The sequence below is a fragment of the Neofelis nebulosa genome, chromosome 13 (genome assembly GCF_028018385.1).
Source record: "Neofelis nebulosa isolate mNeoNeb1 chromosome 13, mNeoNeb1.pri, whole genome shotgun sequence".
Lineage (NCBI taxonomy): Eukaryota > Metazoa > Chordata > Mammalia > Carnivora > Felidae > Neofelis > Neofelis nebulosa.
Genome location: NC_080794.1, coordinates 10,527,778 through 10,554,517, shown reverse-complemented (window position 1 = coordinate 10,554,517; position 26,740 = coordinate 10,527,778). Strand labels below are relative to the sequence as shown.

Here is a 26,740-nt window from a genome sequence, read left to right as displayed (position 1 = left end):
CCTCAAGCAGTTAAATATAGAACTGTCCTAGGATCCCGCAGTTGTTCCTGGGAACATACCCGAAGAAAATGAAAAGAGGATATCGAAGAGAATATACACATTCATGTGTATCACGGCCTTATTCACAATAGCCAGATCTGGACACAATCTGAGTGCTCGTCAGTTCATGAATGGCTAAAGAAAGAAAAGAGAGTAGTATTATTCAGTCATGAGAAATGACATCTTGCCACTTTAAGAGAAAGACCGTTACCGTATGGTGTCACTTATATCTGGAATCTGGAAAAGGCAAACTCATGATAACGGAGGGTACTGTGGTGGTTCCCAGGGGATGGGGTGTGGGAAAGGAGGGATGGCACAAGATCGGAAGAGTACTAAGTAAGCCTAGAGATAGCGGATACCATATCAAGAATGCAGACAGTATCGTATTGTGATAACCACACTTGCGAAGACACTAGAACTGAATGGTTCCAGTCACTAATAAGACATGGGAATTGTGTAACATAATAAAGGTGCTGATTACTGGTACAGTAGCAGTCATAATACAGTTTATAATTGTCTGAAACTAACATGTGCACCTTGAATTTATATAGTTATATGTCTCATGCATTTAAAAAGTAGCGCTAGGGGCGCCTGGGTGGCGCAGTCAATTAAGCGTCCGACTTCAGCCAGGTCACGATCTCGCGGTCCGTGAGTTCGAGCCCCGCGTCGGGCTCTGGGCTGATGGCTCGGAGCCTGGAGCCTGTTTCCGATTCTGTGTCTCCCTCTCTCTCTCTGCCCCTCCCCCGTTCATGCTCTGTCTCTCTCTGTCCCAAAAATAAATAAAAAAACATTGAAAAAAAAAATTTAAAAAGTAGCACTAGAAAGAGATACTTCTGCGTATTAACGCTGTGTAGTGGTAAAAAATGACCATGGAAATTAGAGCAGAGTTAAATTGTGCTGCTTTAAGAAGAGTAGCCAGTGGAGACCTAAAGTAGGAGATCAGCCACCATTAGAGCCGGATTTGAGTGAAATGTTTGTGTGAGTTGGGCGGTTTCTGCCTCTTCTCAGCAAGGGGAATACCACCCACTAAGCCAATGAGCAGGAATGTGTTTGGTGTTTTTTGGGAAATAGCGAAAAAAAAAAAAAAAGTACAATGGCCAAAGGGGAGTGAGTGATTGATGAGTGTGGGACAGGAAATGACATCAGGCAGTTGTGGTCCACAAGGTAAATATCATAAATCTTATTAAAGATTTTAATATTATCCTTATTAGTATATTTTGGTTAATACACAATGTGTGGTTTATGTTTATAAGATCTTTCTCGCCCCTGGAGAAGATATTGGGAAGAGCATAAGCACTACAGATGTCGCTAGAGGACGCTTGTCGTTTTCCTTTAGGGTGATTATGGTCAGTCCAGATTGGAAGGCATGGAGGTAACGAGAGGAGGGTGGATTCTCTGTGTGTCGGGAAGAAGAGTAACAGAAAGGGAAGAGAGGGTGGGACTTGAAGGATTTTAAAGAATAATGGTTGAAAGTTTCCCAAGTTCGGCAGAAGACCTAATAGTATTCATTGAAATTCTGCGTGAACTCCAAGTAAGAAAAATGCAAAGGGATCCACACCAATGGCATGTCATGATTACATTTCTAAAAACAAGAGAATGTTTCAAAGTAGCCGGAGAGAAACATCTCCCTTTCTTTGGAAATGATAGTGGATGTTTCAGTCAAAAGCATGGAAGCTAGAGGGAAACGATGCCTTTTTTTCTGAGTACTGAAGGAAGAGAACTTTCAGACAAAACTGGTATCTTATGAACATATATTCATGAAAGGAGAGCTGAAGTTATCATACAAAGGAAAACTAAGAGAAAATGTTGGGAAACCTTTTACTTATTTATTAAAAAAATTTTTTGTAACATGTATTTACTTTTGAGAAACAGAGAAAAAGCACAAGCAGGGGAGGAGCAGAGAGAACGGGAGACACAGAACCCAAAACAGGCTCTAGACTCTGAGCTGTCAGCACATAGCCCGACATGGGGCTCAAGCTCACAGACCATGAGATCGTGACCTGAGCCAAAGTCAGACGCTCAACCCACTGACCCAGCCAGGTGTCCCTAGCAAACTTAACTTGTAAAATGGCTAGAGGAACTCCTCTGAATAGAAAGGAAATAACACAAGAATGTTGGAACTTCAGAAAAGAATGAACATCGGAAGTGGAAAAAATAAGGATAAATATAATGGAGTTTCCTTCTCATTATTTTCTGAAATCATATTTGATTGTTGAAGCAAAATGTAGAAATATCCTATGATTTGATGCTCCATGTGTGGGGAAAATATATAATTCCATTTAAAAGATATAATAAAGGGATTTGGTTGGAATTGAAGTTTTACATTTCCCTTGAGTTGGTAAAATGTTGATCTGAGAAGAATGTGATGAATCATATATGTGCCTTTTACCTAGAAATGGATTCAAAAACCTCGAGCAACCACCAAAAAAATGTATGAAGTGGTACACTTAGAAATGCTCTCAAGTAGTTACCTGTATAATCCTTGGCAAAATATTAGCAAGTAGAAAACAGTGGTGTATAAACAGAATCCTACACCGTGACTGAGTGGTTTATATTCAGAGCATGTAAAAGTGGTTCAGCATTCCAGAAACAATCAGTATAATGTACCATAGGCTGACAAAGATGCTGTTATACATAAAATTGCTTTATTAATTTCCTTTCAGATTGTTGATTGCAGTTGCATAGAAACCCACCTGATTTGGGGGTGGTTATATTGTGGCTTACAGCTTTTCTGAATTTATTTATTACCTCGAGTGGCCTTTTTGTAAATTCCTAGGGATGATTTGTAGTTAGAGGGAACTTTTCCACTCTTTCTTTAAGGCCAAAGAATTGTTTCCTTAATCCCAAAAGCAGATGGTCGCTCTTGGAAGAAAAACTACAAATAATTCTTAGGAATATAGATGCAGAACTCCAAATAAAGTCCAACGGTGTAGGAAAAGAATTATATGCCATGCCGAATTAGGATTTATTCCAAACCTGCAAGCTCATTCAACATTCAAAAATCAATGAACATAATCCATCCCATCAGTAAGCTGCAGAAAGAAAAATTGTATGATCCTATCAATTGATGCAGAAGAAGCATTTAACAGAATCCATGTATGACTACAATTCAGCAAACTAGGAATAGAGAATTTCCTCAAGTTGATGAAAAACATCTACCAAAAAATCTGTTAACATCACATATAATAAAGAGAAACTGGATGCTTTCTCTCTAAGATCAGGAGCAAGTCAGGGCCATCCAGTTTCACCACTCTTATTTGACATCATAGTAGAAATCTTAGGTAATGCAACAAAACAGATATGAAAGGTGACAAGGGAAGAAATAAAACTCCTCTTTTTGCAGAGATTCAATTGTCTAAGAATCCTAATGCGGCACACTCCTACAACATAGAAGTCATTTATAGGAAGGTTGCCAGATACAAGCTTAATATTCAATAGGCATTTGCCTTATTAATATTTTAGTTGTAGTTGTCTTTGTATTGGTGAGTTGTAAGCGTTCTTTACATATTCTGTATATCAGTCCCTAATTAGGTATGTAGTTTGCAAGTATTTTCTCCTGTTTCTGGGTTGTCATTTTACTATTTTATCTGTGCGCTCTGCAGCAAAAGAGTTTTTTGTGTCATGAAATACAGGTTATCTGTTCTGTCTTTTGTCACTATTGGTTTTGGTGTTGTATCTAAAAGGGCTGTGTCTATCCCAAGGACAGAAAGATTCATTCCTATATTTTCTTTAAGTAAATAGTTGTTACATTTAGGTCTGTTACCCACTTTTGTGTATGTTGTGAGAAAAGAGTATAATTGTTTTGCATGTAGATATCCAATTGCCTCAGCATCAGTTGTTGATAAAGGTGTGTGTGTGTGTGTGGTCTTGACAATACATCGTTTTGATATACACACACACTGACGCATCCATTTCTCCTACCCCCAAACCCATACCTCTGTCAACTGACAGTATGTTCCCTGGATCTGTAACATCACTGTGTTTGTGTTTTTCATTTTTCAAATTCCATGTAAGCAAGATCAAACAGTATTAGTCTTCCTTTGTCTGACTTCTGTGACTTTGCATAATGCCCTCAGGATCCATCCATGGTGTCCCCAAATGGCAAGATTTCATTAATTTTTATGACTGCGTAATACTCCACATGTATATCATATTTATAATATGTATATATACATAATACATACATATGTAAAACATACAAAATATAGTATGCATAATGTGTTTAACTTATAACTATGTATTCTTCATTTGTTTATATAGTGCTACAGTGAAAAAACATGTGTATGTCTTTTGAGGCTAGTGTTTTCATTTTCTTCAGATATATACCCAGAAGTGGAATTACTGGATCACATAATAGTTCTATTTTTAATGTTTTGAGGAACTGCCATGTTTTGTTCTATGGTGGCAGCACAGTTCACCCTCCCACAAAGAGTACCTAAGGGTTTCCTTGTCTTCATATCCTTATAAACACTTGTTATGTTTTGTCTTTTTGAGAATAGTCATTTTGGTAGGTGTGAAGTGCTATCTCATTGTGGTTTTGATTTGCATTTCCCTGATGATGAGTGTTGTAGAGTACTTTTTTCAAGTACCTGTTGGCCATCTGTATGTCTTCTTTGGAAAAATGTCTATTCATATCCTCTGCCCATTTTAAATCAAATTTGATTTTTCTTATTGATTAATATTAGTTATGTTTTGGACATTAACCCCTTATCAGATAAATGGTTGCAAATAGTTTCTCCCATTCAGTGGATTGTCTTTGATTTTATTGATGGTCTGCTTTGCTTTTTAGTTTGATGCAGTCCCACGTGCTCATTTTTGCTTTTGTTGCCTTTGTATTTAGGGTCAAATACAAAAACTTATTGCCGAGATTGATGTGTAGCCTACTGCCTGTTTTCTTCGAGGACTTTCATAGTTTCAGGTTTTGTGTTCCAGTCTTCAATCCATTTTGAGTTAGAGTTTGTGTATGGTGCAAGATAGCGGTTTAATTTTACTCTTTTGCATGTGGCTGTCCGTATTTCCTAACACCGTTTATTGAAGTGGTGACTGTCCTTTCCCTATTGTATATTCTTGGCCCCTTTGTCGTAGATTAGTTGACTTAGATGTGGGTTTATTCCTGGACTCCCTGTTCTCTTGCATGGATCTGTGTGTCTGCATGTATGCCAATAGCATACGGTTTTGATTACAGTAGCTTTTTGGTATAGTTTGAAATCAGCAAGCATGCTACCTTCTGCTTTCTTGTTCTGTCTAGTTGATTTCTAGTTTCATGAAGGAAAGATGCTTGATTGGGTTTGGGTCTTCTTAAATTTGCTAGGATTTGTTTTTTGTCTTAATATATGGTCAATCCTTGAAAATTGTTCATGTGTACTTGAGAATTTTTCTTTGTGGATGAAATGTCTGTAAAGTCCGTCTGGTCTAATGGGGCATTTTAGGACAATGTCAATTTTAAGTTGACAACAACTGAAGATTGTACATATTCTAAAGTTATGTGTTTGTATCCCCCCTCCTCCTTGTTTTATAGTTTTGATGTCAATTCTTGTATCTTTTAATCTTCTGTATGTCTTAACTAATGATTATAAGTAATTATGGTTATTTTTTGTACTTTGGTCTTTTTTGTTTCATACTGCGTTTGTAAGTGATTAACCCACTGTCTTCAGAACATTAGGATATTCTGAATTTCACTATATATTTGTTTTTACCAGTGAGATTTATACTTTAATATGTTTTCGTGTTGCTAATTTGTATTCTTTTGTTTCAGCTTAAAGAAGTCCCTTTAACATTTCTTGTGAGGCTTTTCCGGTGTTGGTGATTCTAAATGAGAGCTTTGCTGTGTATTGTTGTCCAGTAAAGGTTTTTCTTTTCCCATTCTTTGAATGTACCATGCCACTGCCTTCTGACTGGAAAAAGTTTCTGCTGAAGGATCTGATAATCTTATGAGAGTTCCCTTTTCTGGAACCAGTTGTGGATTTTTTGCTACTTTTAACATTCTCTCCGTGTCTTTAGTTTTTGGCACTCCATCTCATAATGTTTTTGGTGTGGGTTTTTTGAATTTATCTTACATGGAAATTTCTGGGCTTCCTGGGTATGGATTTCTTTTTTTCCCCCCAATTTGGGGAAGTTTCGGCTATTACTTCTCTCAGTGAATTTTCTGCCCCTTTCTTTTTCATCCCCTTTTGTGATTTCTATAATGCAAATGTTTTTTAAATTTTGGTCTGCTGTATATTGTCTCATATGTCTCTTAAGCTGTGTTCACTTTTCCCCCTGCTCTCATTGGGTGAGTTCCACTGTCTGACTGCAGATTACTGATTCATTCTGCCTCATTGTTCTGCTATTGAATTCCTCTAGTATTTTTCAGTTGTCTTACTGTATTTTCTGTTTGGTACTTTCTTGTACTTTCTTCATGTTGAGGTTCTCACCGTGTTCGTCCGTTTTCTCCTGAGTTCGATGAGCATCTATATGACTATTATTTTGAACTCCTTATTAGGTAAATCACTTGTCTCCATTCTTGGTTGCCTGTCAAATCTTCATGTTGTCTAACCAGCCTCTTTTATTTGTAGTGGCTTTCAGTAGTTGAGGGTGTTCCAAGACCTGTCACTGTCCCAAGGGGAGGATCTCACTCAGCATCTAGATTCAGGCTGATTGGAAGGGAGATCTTCAGACGGTATCTCTTAAAGTATGCAAATATGTACGGGCCTGTGAGACCGGAAGCAGAAGTGATGCTGGCCACCAGAGCTGGGGAATCTAAAAGTGTTCACTAGGCAGTAGGCGCCCCAGTATGGTGGAGGAGTATACACACTGCTTTCCAGAAGACCCTGGCGAGCTGGAGTGAGGCAGAGGGAGAACGCGGAGAGAAGATACCCTCCAGCTCGAGTGAATCAGAGGGAGAGTGCACTGTTGGTGCTCACTTACCATTGTCGGATGATAAACCAGCCTCGCGTTAGTAGGATAAATCTCACGGGGTCTTTGTGTGCAATCCTCGTAATGTGTTACTCGATAACATTTGCTAGTATTGTGCAGAGTATCTGTGGGTCTGTATTCCAAAGATGTTGCTCTTAGTTGTTTTAGACATTGAACTGTAGTCGTCTTCTCTCATCATGTCTGAGTTTAGTGCCGATGTAATATAAGGCTCATATAATTAGGTGGGAGGTGTTCTTTTCTATTGTTTGCAGGAGTGTTTGAATAATTAATATTATTATTTAAACGAGTTTAAAAATTCACCAGTGAAACCATCTGGACCTCGGCTTCCTTTATGGGCAGTTTTCAAATGACTGCAGTGTGTTTACTTCTTACACTTTTTTTCAGATAGCTTATTTCTTCTTGAGTTGTTATATTTTTTCCGATTCTAGGAATTTTTGTATTTCAGCCAAGTTATCAAATTAGTTGACATACAATTCAAAACATTCACTTACAATTGTTTTTGTAGCGTAGAAAACATTCCAGGTTTGTAATGTGAGTACATTCTATCCCTAGCGTGTATACTGCCTTTATTCCACAGCTTCAGTAATTTAGTTCTTTCAGATACGTTTATTTATTTTTAGAGTGTGCACATGAGAGTGAGCAGGGGAGGGGCAGAGAGCAAGAGGGAGAGAGAGAATCTCAAGCAGGCTCCACGCTGCCAGCACAGAGCCCAATGCGGGGCTCAATCATGCAAATCATGAGATCATGATCTGAGCCGAAATCAAGAGTTGAATGCTCAACTGACTAAGCCACCCACCCAGGCGCCCCATAACTTCAGTAGTTTGACTGTTATGTCTCTTATTTCCATGTCAGCGTATAGTTTAGTCAGGTTTATTGATATTTTAAAAGAGTCATCTATCGCCTTTCTTTTCTGGTTTATTAATTTTTACTCTTCTCTCATTTCCCATCCCTGCTTGCTTTGGATTTATATTACTTTTTTTCCCCATTGTTATCAGTTGTATAAGGCAGATTATTGATTTGGGATTGTTCTTTTTTAATGTGGTTTTTGCAGGATAAATTGACTTCTAAGTACTGTAGTACTGTTTTGTGTGTGTCTCAAGTTTTCGTATATTTGGTCTTCATTTTTACTCAAAGTGTTTTCTTAAATTTCCTGGATATTTTCCCCCTCTATTTTATTCAGAGATGCATTGTTTAATGTCCTCTTTGTGAGTTTTCAAAATTCCTTTATATGATTGATGTATAATTTCCTTCCATTTTGGTGGGAGAACCTTTTAAAATGTATTCTGGGGAACCTTTCGTATGTACTTCTGAAGAATGTGTAATCCTCTCTTTTTGCGTGGAGTGTCTTATATATATTTGTTAGTCTGGTTACCTGATAGTGTTATTTTTATCTTTTTTTCCTCCTATTTGTATTCTAGCAGTTTTTTTATCCATTACTTAATGTGGAATTTTAAAGTCTTTAATTATTGTTGTGTGTATTTTTCCTTTGAATTTTATCAGTATTTGCTCTAGTCTCATCGTCAGCAACGTAGAATTATGTGGATTTACGTCTCCTTTACTGATGGACTGTTTTCATTATATAATGTCCCACTTTATCTCTAATAACGTATTTTGTGTTAAAGTATATTTTGTCAGATATTAATATAGTTCATTAATTCATTCATTAATATGAATTCATTAATTCATTAATATTCATTAATATTAATTCATTCATTAATAGGAATCTAAGTGTGTCTCATGTAGACAGCTTGTGTTTGGGACCTGACAATTACTGCTTTTTGATTGGATTTCTAAATCCATTCCCAGTTTTCTGTTATTGGTATGACTGGATTTACTCTTGCCATTTTGCGTTTTATGTTTATCTGCCTTATGCCTTTTTGGACCCATAGTTCAAACACGTACCTTGTTTTTCATTAAGTGAATGTGTTTTAGCATAGTATTTAAATTCTTCAATGGCCTTTTCACTTAGTTATTTTCGTAATGGTTGTTATTAAAATTTCCCTAAGAAATTCACCCTAACAGACTCCACTTCAGATTTATACCCCCTCATCTACAGTGAAATATAGAAATGTATTCATATATAGTTCTATTTCTTCTACTCTATTTTTGTGATATTACTTGTATACATAGTAGATCTGTATATGTTTAAATTCCAACAATACATTGTTGAATTACTACTTTATGTTCTGAGATCAATACCTGAGCTGAGATTGAGATCAAGAGTCAGGTGTTTAACCGGCTGAGCCACCAAAGTGCTCCTCTTCTCTTACTTTTGGGTTTTGTTTTCTCTTTCCTAGTTTTTAAAGGTGGACACAGCTGTAGTAATTGAAAACTTTCTTACTTAACACAAGTATATTTTTGTGTGTATGTATGTATCTCTAATACAAATACATATGTGAAATTTCTTTTTTTGGAATACGTATTATAAAGTATATTTAAGATATGTATATATTTCATACATTGAATTTTGTATATATGTGTGTACACGCATCTAACACACACGTATTAAATTTGTGTCAGATAAGATGGACTATCACAAACTAATGGCCAACACAAGTACATTTTTGTGTGTATGTATATATCTCTAGCACAAATACATATGTGAAAGTTCTTTTATATGGAGTATGTATTATATACAACATATTTATTATATGATGTATAAATTTCATGTGTGTGTACACACACATATATCTAACACACCTCTATGAAATTTGTGTCGGATAAGGTGACCATCACAAATTAATGGCTTCAGCTGCTTCCTGTTTAAGAATCTAGAAAAAAAAGGAACAAATTAAATCCATAGTAAGCAGAAGAAAGGAAGTAATAAAGATAAAAAGTGATGTAATTCAAATCAGAGGAATAAATGAGAAAATTAGTGAAACCAAAAGCTGGTTCTTTTAAGGTCAGTAAAATTGACAGATTACTATTATTTTTTTTAATATTCATTTAGTGCAAGCAGGGGAGTTGCAGAGAGAGAGGGAGACGCAGAATCCGAAGCAGGCTCCAGGCTCTGAGTTGTTGGCACAGAGCCCGACGCTGGGCTCTAACTCACAAACTGCCAGATCATGATCTGAGCTGAGGTCAGACGCTTAACCAACTGAGCCCCCTAGGTGCCCTGAGACAAATTATTAATGTCAAGAATAGGAGTGGCAATATCACCAAATATTCTACAGATACTACAAGTCAAATAAGGAAATATTATGCCTCTAACTTTATGAATTCAACGTTTAGATGGAATGGACAGTTTCCTTCAAAAAAACAACTACTAAAGCTCACTTCAGAAGAAATAGATAGCTATTCCACAAAGAAGACCCAGGGGCTTCATTAGTGAGTTCTGCCACATGTGGAATAACACAAGTTTTACTAAACTCTTCAAGAAAATCCAGGAAAAAAGGTATACTAATTCATTCATAGGCCAGCATTTTCCTAACACTGAAAATGGAGAAAGACAGTACAGGCATACCTAGGGATACGTTAACAAATTTCAGAACCTATGTGGAAAATTTTTAAAGAGATAATTTTGATGAAACTCATTTTCATGATAGCTATACCTCTGATTATGGAGGATTTTGTAGTGAAGGGAGGAGTTTTGTGTAGCCCAGAAGCACATAGATATTTGCAAGCTGTTGCTCCTCTTGAATGGATTATATGATGGGTGATGTATCATTGGAGGGTTTTCCTGAGTGTGATCATGTCTTCATTCTTAGGAAATACATGCTGACATGTTTGAAATAACAGGTCATGATGTCTGCACTTAAACCAAATAGTTCATGGTCAGAAAGCCTTTATATAAAGCAAATGTGGCAAAAATTTAACAATTTGTGAATCTAGGTGGAAAGGATGCAAGTGCGTGATTTATGGCTCAGGCAAACTCGATATTTTGTTTCTTATGTGGAAATTACTCTATTTACATTTTGTTTCTTCCAAGATAAATTTGGTAAGTGGTATTTTGTTAGTAAATTAGTTGCTACATTTCTTGCAGATGTATTTGTATCAAGATGAACAAAAATAGCCTTTAGGATTTTTTCATACCATGTTTCAATGGTACTTTCTGCCTTAATTTTTTTCCCAGTTTGCACACTTGAGATTTCATTCCCTTGTTTTTGTTGAAGAGGTTAGCCTATGATTTGCCTCCTTTGTTTCTTTGCAAAGAACCAGCTTTTTTTTTCAGACTTTATTTATCTCTACACTCAAGTGGGGCTCAGACTCCCAACCCCGAGCTCCAGAGCTGCACACTCCACCACCTGAGCCCGCCAGGTGACCCCCAAAGAACCAGCTTTTTGACTTACCACTTACTCTACTGTTTTTCTGTTTTTTGTTCATTAACTTGTTTTTTTTTAATGTTTATTTATTTCTGAGTTTTGAGAGAGACAGAGCACGATCAGGGGATGGGCAGAGAGAGAGACACACACACACAGAATCTGAAGCAGGCTCCAGGCTCTGAGCTGTCAGCACAGAGCCTGACATGGGGCTCAAACTCACCAACCGTGAGATCGTGACCTGAGCTGAAGTCGGACGCCTAACCGACTGAGCCACCCAGGCACCCCTGTTTCATTAACTTCTAATCTAAGTAAATTGTCCAAAGGTGAAAAAAGACCTGATGCACATATTCAGAGGGACCATCAGGAACCTGGGAAAACTGACCTGGAATGGTTCACTCTAAGATATGCTTTACTAAAACTACTGGACCTTAAACACAGAAGGCTCGAACTCATGTACTGTGAGATCATGACCTGAGCCAAAATCAGTAGTTAGATCCTAAGCTGACTGAGCCACTCAGGTCCCCTTATCCGTATTATTTTAAATTTATTCTTGTATTCGTGTGTTTCTGCCTTTATTGCTTCCCTCTTTGTGCTACTTCTTTCTTTTATATTACTGTTGCCTTTTTCTAGTCTTTTACTTTTTGAGTTAAGGATTCACTTGTTTTTCACTCTTTTTCACCGATGCAAAACATTTAATGCTGTGAAATCTCTGATCCGTATATGTGTCCCACAGAGACTCGTAAGTAATATTTTCACTAGTTTTTTTGGTTTAGAACTTCGGCTTTGGTTTGTTTCCTTTTTCACCAAAGAGCAGTTTACTAGAGGATTGTTTGCTTTTGAAGTCCTGAGGGAAGAAGCTTGTTCTTCCCCAATAACAACTTCTTTTTTTAAAAATATTTTTTAATGTTCATTTATTTTTAAGAGAGAGAAAAGGGCAGAGCATGATTTGGGGAGGGGCAGAGAGAAAGGGAGACATAGAATCCGAGGCAGCCTCCAGGCTCTGAGCTGTCAGCACAAAGCCCAACGCGGAGCTCCAGCCCACGAACTGTGAGATCATGACCTGAGCCAAAGTCAGACGCTTAATTGACTGAGCCACCAGGCGCCCCATTCCTGAATAAGTTCTAGTTCTAGTGCATTGTTCCCTGAGCATGTTACCTTTATCAGGTTTTCTTTTTTTAATGTTTGTGCACCCTTGAGATATAAGTATATTTTGTATTATAAGTTTTAATATTAGAAAATTACAAATGGGTCATAATACAAGTCTTCCTGATGTCGTTGCGTCTTCTACACCCCGACATTGTGCTTTCTGATCGCTCTTGAGATACTCTTTTTATCAGTGTGTTTTATTTTTTTCCTTGCTTCTCTGAGTTCTTCATGAAGGTTGTTTGGTCTTTCGATACTCCTCACTGTTATTTGTACATTCAAAGTGTGGATGTTAGCCTTGTAAAGTGTTTTGTTTTTGGTTTTGGTTTTTTAGGTTTTTTGTCCATCCTGCTAACTAGATTCTGTTTCCTTACTGTTTCCCTTTGCCTGGAACAATATTGACCATTCCTTTGTTTTTAGCTTTTTGAGTCATTTTCTGTCAGTGTGTTTCCCCTTTGCAGCAGAGATTTGATATTTGTTTGTAATCCACTTGAAGTCATTTTATTAAGTGGTGAGTTAAGCCCATTCACATTTACTACCAGGATTCCTGTCTGGTCTCATATCTGGCATTTTGTTAACATTTCATGAGTATCATATTCACTGAACCATTCTGTTTCGTCTTTTTGTTCATTTTGAAGGAGTCCATTAGAAACTTTAGATGTTTTTGTTCTAGTGGTTACTCTTACAGTAACGTCTCTTATACTGCCTTTAGTTGCTCATTTCCTTATTTAACCTGCCATTTGGTTTTCAGCTTTTAGTGACCTTTAGAGTGTTTAGTGACCTTCTTTAGACTATTCCATGGCTCTCACTTAGCTTACTGTTATTTCTTCTCCTTTTTCCTGTATCCAGTAGTCTTTTTATGTGCATTATTTCTGCTTCACTGGAATATGTAGCATTTATATATTACTCTTATGTTCTTGTTCTCAACTTTCTTTTGGTCTTAGTCCTACACTGCTCAGGTTTTCTACCAGTGTTTCCTATCAAATACTGGTTGCTTGAAGTTTGTCCTCTTCTAGAAGGTTCCGTGATTACATTATTACCTGATTTCTTGAATCTCTAATATGATCGACCTCTTCCCAGAGCCTGGATACTTTTAAAGGATCACGTGGCTGGATATACAACCCTTGACGTCTACTTGGTTATTTGTTGAAAAGGTTGCTGCACTGACCTCACTTTGTTTATTGGTGACAGAGTCTCTTGCCCAATCTACATGTTTGTTTGCTTATTGAGACTTGATCTTTCTGTCCAGAGGAGACTTCTTCACTTTTAAGGTTTACAGTTTCCTTAAAGCATGTCTTAGGAAGGACTGTTTCAGGTCAGCTTTCCTGACGGAAAAGGAAAGTTCATGGTGGTCCTTAAAATATGCGGGTAAGATCTCTTTTTATTTCTGGGCAATTTTCTTAGATAATGGTTTTCAATACTGTATTTATTCCATTGTTTTCTTTTTTTCTCTTTAGAGACTACAGTCACACATATAATTTTAATTAAAAACATGTATTTTATTATTTTGTAGATCACCTGCTTTATCCAGAACTTTCTCTGTGATCCAGTTTTCTTTCTTTGGTTTTATTGTCATTCTTTTTTCTGCTCTATTGTCATGTCTTTTTTCATGCTGTTTATTAAAATTTCATTCAAGTCTCTTTTCTCTTCATGCTTCCTAGGAGTTGGCCTGAACCGCTCTGACAAAACACCACAGAGTGGGTGGCCTAAGTAACAAATTTATTTTTTCACACATCTGGAGGCTGTATGGCCAAGATGAAGGTATCCTCAGGGTGCCCTCGGGTGCCTTCTGGTGAGCCCTCTGTCTTCAGCTTGCAGACAGCACCTTGTGGCCCTCTCCTCACATGGCTTTTTTTCTGCAAACAGGGAGAGCAGGAAAGGGCTGGTGTCTCTTCGGCTTCTGATATGGATGTCTTTCCTGTCATTAGTGCTACACCCTGATAATGTAATTAAACCTCACGGCTTCAACATACGAATTTGGGAGGGGGACAGTTGAGCTCATAACCAGGTTCTTACAATTTGAGTCATATTCTAAGATCACTCTGGCCTTTTTACAATTGAATTCCTCACCCGATCAGCCCTTGCCTCCGTAGTTCCCATTAATACTCCAAGTCCCTTGTGTTGGAGTTCTCGGTGGTCTGAGCTGTCATCTGTCAGAACGAAGATGTCTGCTCCATATTTTCCCTCTCACGGTGGGACTTCTCCTTTGAGGGAGTGATTTTATTTGCATTTAATTATCTATACGTTCTAGGGGCGCCTGGGTGGTTCAGTCTGTTGAGCGTCTGACTTCAGCTCAGGTCAGGATCTTAACGGTTCGTGAGTTGGAGCCCCATGTCGTGCTCTGTGCTATGAGCTTGGAGCCTGAAGCCTGCTTCAGATTCTGTGTATCCCTCTCTCTCTGCCACTTCCTCGCTCACACTCTGTTTCCCTGTCTCTCTCTCAAAAATAAGTAAGTATTTAAAACAAAGGACTTTAATTATCTCTAAGTTCTCCGTCTCTTCCTCTACGTGTAGTTGCCACGGGCTCAAGCTCTTTCTATAGATGTGAGCTCTTTATCAGTTTCTTCTGTATTAAATGTTTATTTCCTCAGTGGTGGTTTGACGTCAGTAGTATTTTGTATTTCCCAGTTATGCTGAAGTCACGGGTTGTCGATTGGTCATTTTATTTGCTCTCCGTATGTTGATCTTTAGAGGTATTTGGAGGATAGATGGAGGCATTCCAAATTTAGTAGCTGCCGTTACTCCTCAGACGTCGGAATGCAGATGTATGGTTGTAGTAGTTTCCTCTCCTTTCTTCCACCATGCCAGGCCTTTTGTTTCTTGTTTCCATTTTCATATTTTCATGTCCAACAGAAGAAATCGAAAAAATAAGTACTTATAGTTATTTTCTTCCCTGGGGACTAGACAAGAAATCAAAATCCACTAAAACATAGGGCATTTGTATATATGTTGCATTCCAGAAGAAATGTGTTAGTATTTATGTGTACGGTTAATTTTTCTTATCTTTAGAAGTCTGGGAAACTGATCACAAGAAAGGAAGGAGCCGAGAAAACCAGCATAAACCTGTGAGGGAAGTTGCATTCATCAGTAAGAAAACGCTGACCAAGGAACGTGATATTGTAATAGGAAAACCATTTAACCTGGACACAAATTCGTTTCCTTCCAGAGAAAGCCTCTGTCAGTGTGACTCATATGGAGTGAGTTTCAGCTGTATTTCTGAATTGTGTATCAATAAGAAAAGACGTTTGGGAGAAAAGACTGGTGAATTTAGTGCCTATGGAAAATTACTACTCAGTATTAAACACGAGAAAACTCCTACTAGCGAGAAAAGTGAATTTTTTAAACATGGGGAAACTTTCAGTCAGGATGAGGACCCTGTTGATCGTGAGAAGATTCAAAGTGTAGAGCAAAATTTTGAATATTACATGTATCAAGAAACCTTCCCCGAAAAGGCAACATTGAGTACGTACAAGAGAGAGATCACTGAAGAGAATCACTCTGAATGTATTGAATATGGGAGAACCTTCTTTCCTGACTCCTCTCTCCTGTTACATCACATGAATGCCTCCGACGAGAATCACTGTGGACTGCGTGGTTGTGGGAAATCGTTATGTGTGAAGTCTACCCTTTTGAAACCTCATGGGGCACGTATGAAACCCTCGGAGTGTAGTGAGAGTGGGGATCGTTTCCGGGGGGATTTATGCCTTCCACAACTTCAGAAAACTCATACAGGAGAGAAACACTTTGAATGCAATGAATGTGGGAAAGCGTTTTGGCATAAGTCCCACCTCACTCGACATCAGAGGATACACACAGGAGAGAAACGCTTTCAGTGTGATGAATGTGGAAAAACTTTCTGGGAGAAGTCAGACCTCACGAAACATCAGAGATCACACACGGGGGAGAAGCCCTATGTGTGCAACGAATGTGGTAAAGCCTTCAGCCACAAGTCCGCCCTCACGATACACCAGAGAATACATACAGGGGAGAAACCCTATCAGTGTAGCGCGTGTGGGAAAACTTTTTACCAGAAGACAGACCTCACCAAACACCAAAGGACACACATAGGGCTGAAACCCTATGAATGCTATGAATGTGGGAAATCCTTTTGGATCAATTCACACCTTATCCTGCATCAGAGAACTCATACAGGGGAGAAACCATTTGAATGTCCTGACTGTGGGAAATCTTTCTGTCGGAAGTCACATCTTATACAACATCAGAGAACCCACATAGGGGATAAGCCCTACAAATGTAATGTATGCGGGAAAACTTTCTACCAGAAGTCAGTTCTCACCAGGCATCAGATAATTCATACAGGGTTGAAACCTTATGAATGTTGCGAATGTGGGAAAACGTGTTTGAAGTCTGCCCTCACAGTGCATCAGAGAATTCACACAGGGGAGAAACCCTTTGTGTGTCCTGAATGCGGGAAATTCTTCAGCCATAAATCCACCCTCTCTCAACATTACAGGATACATACAGGGGAGAAACCCTTCGAGTGTCATGAATGTGGAAAAATCTTCTATAGTAAATCGTCCCTACATAAACATATTAGGATACACACAGGGGAGAAACCCTACAGATGTAATGAATGTGGGAAAACGTTCTGCCAGAAGTCTCAGCTCACTCAGCACCAGAGAATCCACATAGGAGAGAAACCCTATGAGTGTAATGAATGTGGAAAGGCTTTCTGTCACAAATCAGCTCTAATTGTGCACCAGAGAACTCATAGAGCAGAGAAGCCCTATAAATGTAATGAATGTGGGAAGTCTTTCTGTGTGAAGTCAGGACTTACTTTACATCAGAGAAAACACACAGGGGAAAAACCCTATGAATGTAATGAATGTGGAAGGTCTTTCTGTGATAAGTCTGCTCTAGTTGTGCACCAGAGAACTCATAGAGAAGAAAAGCCCTATAAATGTAGTGAATGTGGGAAATTTTTTTGTGTGAAATCAGGACTTATTTTACATCAGAGAAAACACACAGGAGAGAAACCTTACGCATGTAATGACTGTGGGAAATCCTTCAGTCACAAATCATCCCTCACAGTGCATTATAGGGTTCACACAGGGGAGAAATCTTGTCAGTGTAATGAATGTGGGAAAATTTTTTACCGTAAATCAAACCTTGTTAACCATCAGAGGTCACACACAGGCGAGAAGCCCTATGAATGTAACACATGTGGAAAGCCCTTCTCTCAGAAGTCAAACCTCATTGTACATCAGAGAACACACACACAAGAAAAACCTTAGGATTGCAGTGGGTCTTAGGAATGGTGAGCTGTGGTTAAGCAGTCACTACACTTCAGAGGACTCACGTAGAGGAAGCAATGTCGATGTCCTGAATGTTGAATAACTTGCGTCCACAAACTGGCCTTATTTTACCCCGAAGTAGACTGCAACACATAAAGGACAGTCTTGTTAAGTAACATTCCTTTGAATGTCCCCTAGCAAATGTGGGTATAAAACCTTGCAGATTTTTTTATTTTGTCATTTGTTTTTAGCAAAAATACAAACTAGGTTATGTCAGAATTTCTCCTAAGGAGAAATCTTTCAGTTTGAGACATACAGCTTGAAGATTCTCTTTAGAGGTAATATAACATTGGAAATTGTGTTGTAGTTTTGATGCCATATTTGTCTTAGGAAACCTAAGAATTTGTAATTTATAGATGAATATTGTGTGTTGTACAAACAAGCAAAAAAAAAAAAGTAGTAAAATGAAATAAAAGAAGTTGCAGTAATACATAGATTTCTCATGTGCCCTTCTCTGAGCTTCCTCTTAAGATATTTTACATAACAAAGGTATATTCTCGAGCAGAAATACGGATGGTACCTTCATACTAAGTCACATACTGTCATTCACACTTCAGCGGTTTTTACATGCACTTTGTGTTGATGTGAAGTTTTACAAACTATTGTCGCTTATAGTTTGAGTACCCGTGAGCACAGGCTACAAAATCAAAAAGGAATCTGGAATCTGTATTGTATTAGGGTTAAAAAGGAACCAAGATTTCACCACAAGCAGGTCCCTTGTGTTAATAATGCCCTTTCTGCAACCCTATCCTGGCAATTCATGTGAGTATGAAGTTTTTAAAACAGAGACAAATTGAATAATTAGGGCAACAGCAGTAAATGCTTATGTGAAGTATCCCTTAAGTTTGCAGGACTCCTGTTTCTACAAATGGTACCTTCTATTAACTGTGTCTCTTCCATATGTGTAGTGGAATTTAATATGATTGTGAATCGAAACTAGACACTCCTAGTTCAGCATCTCCCATGTATGTAGGGGTCTGGAGGAACCTCTGGAAAGGAGGCCCCCAAAGCTAATATGTAACCACTTAAAATACGTAAAATATCAAAATGGTAAATAAAAAGTGCTCTGTGCAGAGGGATATCTAGTCTATGATCTCATTTTCCCCTCTCACCCATGGTCCTTTCAAACTGCCTTGAGTGTATTTATGTGAATCTTCCAGCCCTCAGCCTCAATTTTTTACAAACCCCTATAGGTAACTGCCCTCTAAGGCAGAGTTCAGAATAGAAGCCACAGACAGGCTATATGTCACTCAGGGTTGTAAATTAGGCTGTAAAATCACAGGTCCAGCATACCCAGAAACATATCTGGGCTCATGGGATTTTGATTATATGAGAAGGTGGGTTGAGACTGGAGCAGAGCCAGATTAAGGTCAGAGTGAGGCTTTTATGGACCGACAGGTGTAAAGGTGGTATACTACATTTCATTATCCGATTTCATAAATCAGGTTACACAAACTAATGATCTTAAATTGCACAGATATTCTAAGCTTTCATCTTAAGGAACTAGAAGAGAGCTAATTAAATCCAAAGTAAGGAAAACAAATGAAATAATAAGAATTAGAGCAGAAATCTGTGAGATCTTTGAAAAGACAAAACTAATACACCAAAAGTTAATTATTTGAAAAGGTCAATAAAATTGATAAACCTTCAGTTAACTAAGAAAAAAGAAAAGATACAAGTTGCCAATGTGAGAAGTGAAAGAAAGAACAACTGATAACATGGACGTTAGAAGGATAGTAATGTTACAGACAACTCTGCCCACAAATTTCATAACCTAGATCTATTCCTTGAAACACACAATCTGCCAAAACTCACAGAAGTATAAATTTGTATAGGCAAATATCTATTAAGAAAATTGAGTTCATCCTTAATCTTCCAAATCAGAAAGTTCAGGCCCAGATGTGTTCACTGGTGACTTCTAGCAAACACTTAAGGAAGGAAGAAATGATACCAGTTCTCTACACCTCTTCCAAAAAGTAGGAGAGGAAATCCTTCCTAACTCATTCTGTGATAATTATTATAGTAGCAAAAGCGGGCAGAGACATTATAGGAGAGGAAAGCAACAGGGGTGCCTGGCTGGCTGAGTCAGTAGAACACGTGACTCTTAATCTCGGGGTCCTGAGTTCGAACCCTAGGTTGGGTGTGATTTAAACAATTCTGAAAAGGAAAGCTAGATGTCTATATGTCTCGGAACATAGATGCTGAGATCCTCAACAAATCATCACAAAGTTGAATCCCACAATATATAATTAGGTGCCATGACCATGTGGGATTTATTCCAGGGGTGCTGTGCTGGTTCAACATTTGATGGGTAGTCACCTGTCGCATCAAGAGGCAAAAGAAGAAATAATCATATGATCTTATCAATAGGTGCAGAAGAGTCTTTCACAAAACGTTAACCCACATCCACAATAAGAAATCTCAGCAGGCTGGGAGTATGGGGAACATTAACTTGGTACAGAACATCTCCAACAGCCCTACAGCTAACGTTGTACTTTCATGGTGAGACGCTAGATGCTTTCCCAGTGAGAAGAGGAGAGCAAAGAGGTCCCTGTCCCTGCTCTTTCACCCTCCTTCTGGAAGTCCTCGCCGACAGAGCAAGACCAGAGAAGGAGAGAGACTTGGATTGGGAAGGAGGAGAGAAAACTGTGTACAGTCACACATAACATGATTGCCCATGTAGGAAATTTCCAGGAGTCGACAATAAAACGCGCTGACGCGAGTTAGCAAGGTTTTAGGATACGGTGATTGGGTGGGTGGTAAAAAGAAAGGAGCTGTTCGGTAACAGGAGACATGCAGGAGCCTTTACGTGCATATTGTTGAATGAGACAAGCCAATCTGAAAGGCTTTCCACCTTACATTGCCAGTTCTAGTGCGTTCTGGAAAGGCACGTGGGGAGACAGTAAAAGGATCGGTGGTCACCAGAGGATTGAGGCAGGGGAGGGAAGGCTGAATAGGTGGATTATGGAGGACTTTTAGGACAGTGGGAGTATGCTGTAGGATATTGTAACGGTAGATGGCGTGCGGATCCTTTGCCAGTGCCCAAAAATGTAACACGGGGTAAGGCCTAATGTAAACTGTGGTCTTCAGGTAGTACTCCTGTATCAGCATTGACTCATCAGTTGTAACAAATGGACCACACTAGTGCAAGATATGCATGATGGGGGGCTGCAGAGGGGTAGGAGTGAAGGGGTGTATAGGAACTCGACTTTCTGCTCCATGTGTCTGTAACTCTACGACTACTCTAAAATGTAAAGTGTGTGAAAGAAATGAACCATCCTGTCTGCCTATAGCAATATAGAGGAATCTCCGAGGGTGTTTCTTCTATAATTACGAAGTTAGAAACACAGTATTCAGTACCACTTTTCCCATGGTGGGAGGCAGAATGCATTCTCAGAAATCATATACTGACCATCGCTAAAGCCTATTTTCAGCTGTAGCTTCCTGTTGTTATAAGCCTTCTTGTCTTTTCTGCAAGTGTCGTAAATTTCTCACCTCTCTTCATAACATCTTGTTTCTGTACTAAGTTTCCGTTGGTCCTGTGTTCCTGCACTACAAATATAATGGCCACTGATGAACATTTGAGCTGTGCCTATAGTCTTCAGAATATTTTTAATCACAGTAACTGTGGTCTGAAGTTAAGGCCCAGTGTCCTAGACTCTTGACATCTGAAACCAACATGGAGTGAACCCTCCTAGCAGGAGGCAGTTAACACCGTGGGCATGACTAAGAGGATGGTCCATCTAAGACCCGGGTCACCACGTAAGACCTAGTTCATCCAGTTGTCATTAAGTGATTGTTGTTGACTAACGAGTTCTGAGATAGGACAAAGGCCACCTGGGACCGAGCTACCGGTTGCTGGCAGACAGCCTCTTGCTGTGGACTGTGCTGCCTGTTTTGGGTGTCACTGTTTCCTCCCCTGGCAACAAGCTCTTGGCCCTAAGAATTGTTAATTGGCTGTACCCCAGGTGCCTGGGCTCCGGGTTCAGTCAGTTTGGCTGGTGTCGTGAGACGCTCCGCCTGTAGAGGCAGTGACGCCACCGCACTTTAACTGGTGAGCATTTGAGCCCCAGCTACCAAGGGTCGAGGGTCTGGCTGGCACTCTCTGGTTACTGCGTACCGTGTGTTGGCCGTCCCCGGCTGTTGAGGGTAGCCACGCTTACCAGTTTTTGTCATTGTGCCCCAGCGGGGAGGGCATGCAGATGGCCCTTGGTGAAAGTTTGGAAAGCTGGGCTGCCCTGGCCCCGGGAGCATGAAGCGTGCACGGCCCTCGGTGTGTGATGAGCTGTTGTTCACGTGCGGGCAGCGGCCGTCCCCATCTCTTGCTGCCCCTTCCCCTGCTGCCATTGCACACATGCCTCATGCCCGAGGGTGCCGAGGTGCACACCTGTGGTGTCCTGTGGCCCAGAGGCTGATGAGAAAGAAAAGGGGACGTCTTCCAAATGGCCAGAGGAAGGACCTCAACTGCGCTAATGCAGAACCCTCAGCCAGTGAACCTGGGGTTTGCGAGGCGCTGGGGTTTTTTCAGTACACCAAAGGACTAACCTTGGAGTCCTGGGCCTTGATGGTCTTGACGCTTGCCGTGACAGAATGACCTTATTGTTTGTGAACCGTGACCCCAGAGAGATTGACTGGCATTCCCTGCAGGAAGCGGCAGCTGCCTATGAGGCGGACTGCCGGGCTGTGGTCCTTTCCCTTGTAACCACCCAGGCCCCCGCCACAGGTGTCAGGATGGCGACAAAAACTGAACGCTGTCACTTCACATGGCTAGAAACCCAAAATACTGTGAGGGAATTTGTAGCGAGAGAAATGAGAGAGAAGAAACCTGCACTGTTGCAAAAAGGCAGCCCTACAGAAGACATTCGGTCAACCGCCGGGTTATGGGCCACGCTTGCTCCTTGCAGCTGTGCTCTGCTGCCTCTGTTGAGAAAAGTTCTCATCCTCCTGCTCAGAGGGGAAAGCACTCACCCTGTGCCACAGCAAAGGGGACCATTGGAATGCAGCGTAAGCCCAGGATCCTTAATCCGTATGAAGCAATGTAGCCTTTGCCGTAGAGTGGGCTCTTGAGCCCGTAGATCCTCCCCGGAGGCTCTCTGGAGAAGGCAACTTGTACGTGCGATCAGAGTCAATAGAAAATCCCCTGACGTATATTGAGTGACAACAAAAAGGAAAGAATTGGCAGGAAAGAATGAGGGGTGGGAGGAACTTAGGTACAGGAAAAGGAAACAAGGAAGTGACAGAAATGAAGGTGCACAGATTGCCCCAGCTGGGAGTCCAAACTATACGAAGATAACTTATGCAACAGAAGATCAAAGGGCACTAACTGGCTTTTGTACCTTCGCTAGATCGTTTGTGAAATGACTTAAATATCTGCTGAAACGCACCGTTGACAAATTGTCATGACCTTACACAAGGCTTGAATTACAGCTGTATTTGGGCCTTCGGCTAAATTTGATCATGTCATTCCCTAAAATCTTAGAGGAGTTACTGACCACAAAATCGAGTGCGGGTGACTGTTTCCTCAGAACTTATATGTTGAACTGCAGTCCTCAGTGTGATGGTCTCTGGAGGTGGGGCCTTTGGGATGTGATGAGGTTATGGGGGTAGAGCTCTCATGAATGGGAGTAAAGCCCTCACGAGTGTTGAGCGAACGCCTTTGGCTTTTGCACAAGTGACGACAGAGCAAAAGGACAGCTATCTGCGAACCAGGAGGCAGGCCCTCCCCACGTGCTGATACCGCTGGCCCCTTCATCTGTTGGACTTGAGGGCCTCCAGAACTGTGAGAAATAAATTTGTGTTGTTTGTAAGCCACCCGGGCTGTGTTTTTTTTTTTTTTTTTTTTTTTTTTTTACCAGTATGAACAACCTGAGACATTCGGATGAGTAGGTATGTTTTCTCCTAATCCACAGAACTACTGCCTGAGTTCTCTGGGGTCACAGCACCCATTGACTTAATTATAGCCCATTCCCATGGTGGGTTCCAGTCGAGTGAATATGAACTTTTGGCACGTAGAATTTGGGTTGTCAGAAGGGGACCCCCGTGTACTGTATGTCCCGGTTGAAAGCATGGTAACACCTGTTCAGAGACGAAGTGCTTATCACTGCTGCTTCTCCATTTAGTACTCCATAGTTTACTGCGTTCTTAAACCTGGAAATAGTGTTGGCATGTCACAGTGGGTTACCGCATCCTTCAATGCTGTGGCCAGTTGTCCAGGACTCAACACCACTGTTCCTGAAATAACTGCCTTCGTCTAAGCAGCAACCAGTCCATATTTTGTTACTATGGGTTTTGCCAGTACATTCTCCCCAGTGCTGTTTTCAGCAGCCTCAGCCACAGTTTGCCTTCACCTCCAAAGGGGCCCGGTATACCTTCAGCAGTTTGCCAATGGGAAATCCCAGCAACTCTTTGCCATTGCACATAGTCTTTGCAGGCGATACCTTAATTGCACCCAGATTTCTTCAGGAACCCAGGTATGATATATTGATGACCTCATCCTCCAAGGAGATCCTTCACCCACGTATTAGGCGTTCACATACAAAAGTTGTGATAATTCATTTTCCCATACATACTGCAAAGATCCACCTCAGGTAAATTCCCTGAAAATTACTTGTAAACCTGGGACTGTTGCATCCCTGTCACTGTCATGAAACTGCTACTGACTGTTGTTTGTCTTGTGTGTTCTTAGCACACAGAATGTTAATACAAATGTGTCTTTTCTTCTTGGGTTCTGCAAGGAACATATTCCCCACTTAAACAGTTTACTCAGTTTTATTGATGGCTTTATCTTCAATTGGCCCAACTTCTATAGGGCCCCCTCCAAAAACAGGCTCTAGAATCCATCCACATTGAAGTCAACAGGCACTCCTGTGAGTGCCTTTCTTCACTGCAGAAACTTTGCCAGTATCCCCCCATTCCTCTTGGAGTTTGTAGACCCCCCCCCCCCAGGGTGGCCATAGGCTGCCCAGTGGCTTCTGATGCAAGAAACTACCTTCTTCAGCCTTGCAGTAATCCCCATTGGAGCATCAGTTGTTGGTCATATACTTGGTGCCCCAGCACAAAGAGGCTCCCTGAGCCTGGGACCCTCCATACCCAACTGCCTGTTGTAGCTTGAGTCATGGAAGCAGTACCTTGCAAGCATGGTTACTGACACTTCTTGCTGCATGATGGAGCCAAAGGTGGGGTCTCTGGCGTATCCCAGCTGCAAGGGGGCTGTGCTCTTCTGCTTCATTCAGCTCAGCTGTGGTGCTGGAAGATGTCCCCCTTCTCCCGGACCCCGTTATCGGGACAGCCCCTTGGAATGAACTGAATGAGCAGCAGTAGCAGTTCTTAGACTTTACAGATGCCATCATCATCCTGACATGTGATGGAGCTCGGGGGAATGTTGCTGGCTTTCATCCCTTATCCAGGATGTCCCTGATGAAGGGAAGGACCCAAGAGTCTGCATAAGTGGTCCTCTTAAGACTGGAGCCTCTGGCCAACAAGTGGCCCCATCTGCAAATTTTACGTACTCTTGGGCCATTAACCCAAGAGCTGCCCCACCGTGGGGTAAGGAAGTCTGGAAATGTCTTGCCTCACAGTACAGCCTGAATGTAAATCACGGTAACAGATGTTTCTCCAGGTCCTATGGCTATGATACAGGAGCCGACCAGGATATTCCCGTTCCCTTCCTAGTTCCAGACGTTACTGATAGTGACCAAGGCACTCCTGTCCCTTCTCAGTATGCACAATCCTGGGCTCTTGAAAAAGGCGTTTGTAGAACGTTGCTTCCCCTGTAAGCCGCCGGCGTTTTGTTTAATAGACCACCTCTCGCAGGTGGGATGTGAGTACACCTGTGCAAGTGTCGCTATTTAAAGTGCCTGCTCAGTGCTGAACTTAGACAAATGCTCACAATTCTTGCAGTAGTGCTCATACATTTGCAGGTAATAAAACCTCAGGAAGTTTGAGATGTTTTCAACCTCCCAGCTCCCCTGCATCTTCCATTGGGGAGATGAAAGAAGGCACTATTAAGTGGTCTCCTAAGTGTAAAGGTTTCAAAACATATTTGCAAATCTTTTGACCCTTATCTCATTGAGAGGGAAGTTCTGTGTCTCCCCCCACCCCTTTCTAAAGTATATTTATTTGTGAGAGAGAGGGTGGGGGAGCGACAAACGGTGGGGAGATAAAGAATCCCAACCAGTCTCTGCATCAGCAGTGCAGAGCCTGAAGTGGGGCTCAAACTCATAAATCATGAGATGACCTAAGCCAAAATCAGGAGTTAGACTTTCAACTGACTGAGCTACCCAGGCGCCCGTGTGTCCCTTCCTTTTGAATGTGGGCACATTTGTTACATGATGACCTGAGCCAAAGTTGGATGCTTAACCAACTGAGCCACTTTGTTGCCCCTGTTAAATTCATTTCTAAGAACTTTTTGTTTGTTTTTGTATTGTTCAGTGCTGATGTGTACAAGTTCATTTGCTATTAATATATTGATCTTGTATCCTGCAAACGTGTTGCAATCATTGATTAGTTCTGATGTTTGTTGTCATGTTCCTAAGTATATTCTACGTGGAAGCTCCTGTCATCTGCAGACAGAGTTTTACCACTTTATTTCCAATCTGGATGACTTTTATTCCATTTTATTGCCTAATTTCCCTTTCTAGGACCTTCGGTTCGACATTAACTGTAAGTGGTAAGAGTGGTGTAAGGGCATATACAAATGAAAAATAAGAGGCTTAATATTCTGCTAAAAATGAAGAGACATCCCTCCTTGTAGATTATTTTCTTTGAAAGTTGTAAATTCTTTGCGCTTTTGAGAATGAACCATAAATCTTCTTGAATGTCTCTTGGCAGTTTTACAGCCTAGAATGTCTTTCCCAAGGACCTCAGAACCATCTGTTTGAAATGTAATAGGGAGCTGGCACTTCTGTCTCCCAGAGTCTGTGAGAGGGTAGAAGCCTAAACTTTGGTGGTTGGGGTCTTGATCCAAGTTGCAAAACTACCTCCTGTCATAAAGATAGGAGAAGCTTGTTTTTTTAACTTGTAAAAGCAATAAACTAACACAGGTGGTCATCCCAATTACCAGGCAAAT

At 40.5% G+C, this 26,740-nt stretch overlaps 1 protein-coding gene across 10 annotated transcripts in view; it reads left to right on the top strand.

Moving 5' to 3' along the window:
- The window catches only part of LOC131493669 (zinc finger protein 37A-like), a 126,362-nt gene that overhangs the window by 9,539 nt on the left and 90,083 nt on the right, over nucleotides 1-26,740 (top strand). The window contains exon 3 of one of the 10 annotated variants that reach the window (XM_058698279.1): nucleotides 15,368-18,105. The exons of the other annotated variants lie outside the window; for them this stretch is intronic. Within the exon in view, the coding sequence (XP_058554262.1) occupies nucleotides 15,368-17,613 (2,246 nt within the window). The 3' untranslated portion in view covers nucleotides 17,614-18,105. Of the gene's footprint in view, nucleotides 1-15,367; nucleotides 18,106-26,740 lie in introns of those variants that run through there. 10 annotated transcript variants of the gene reach the window in all.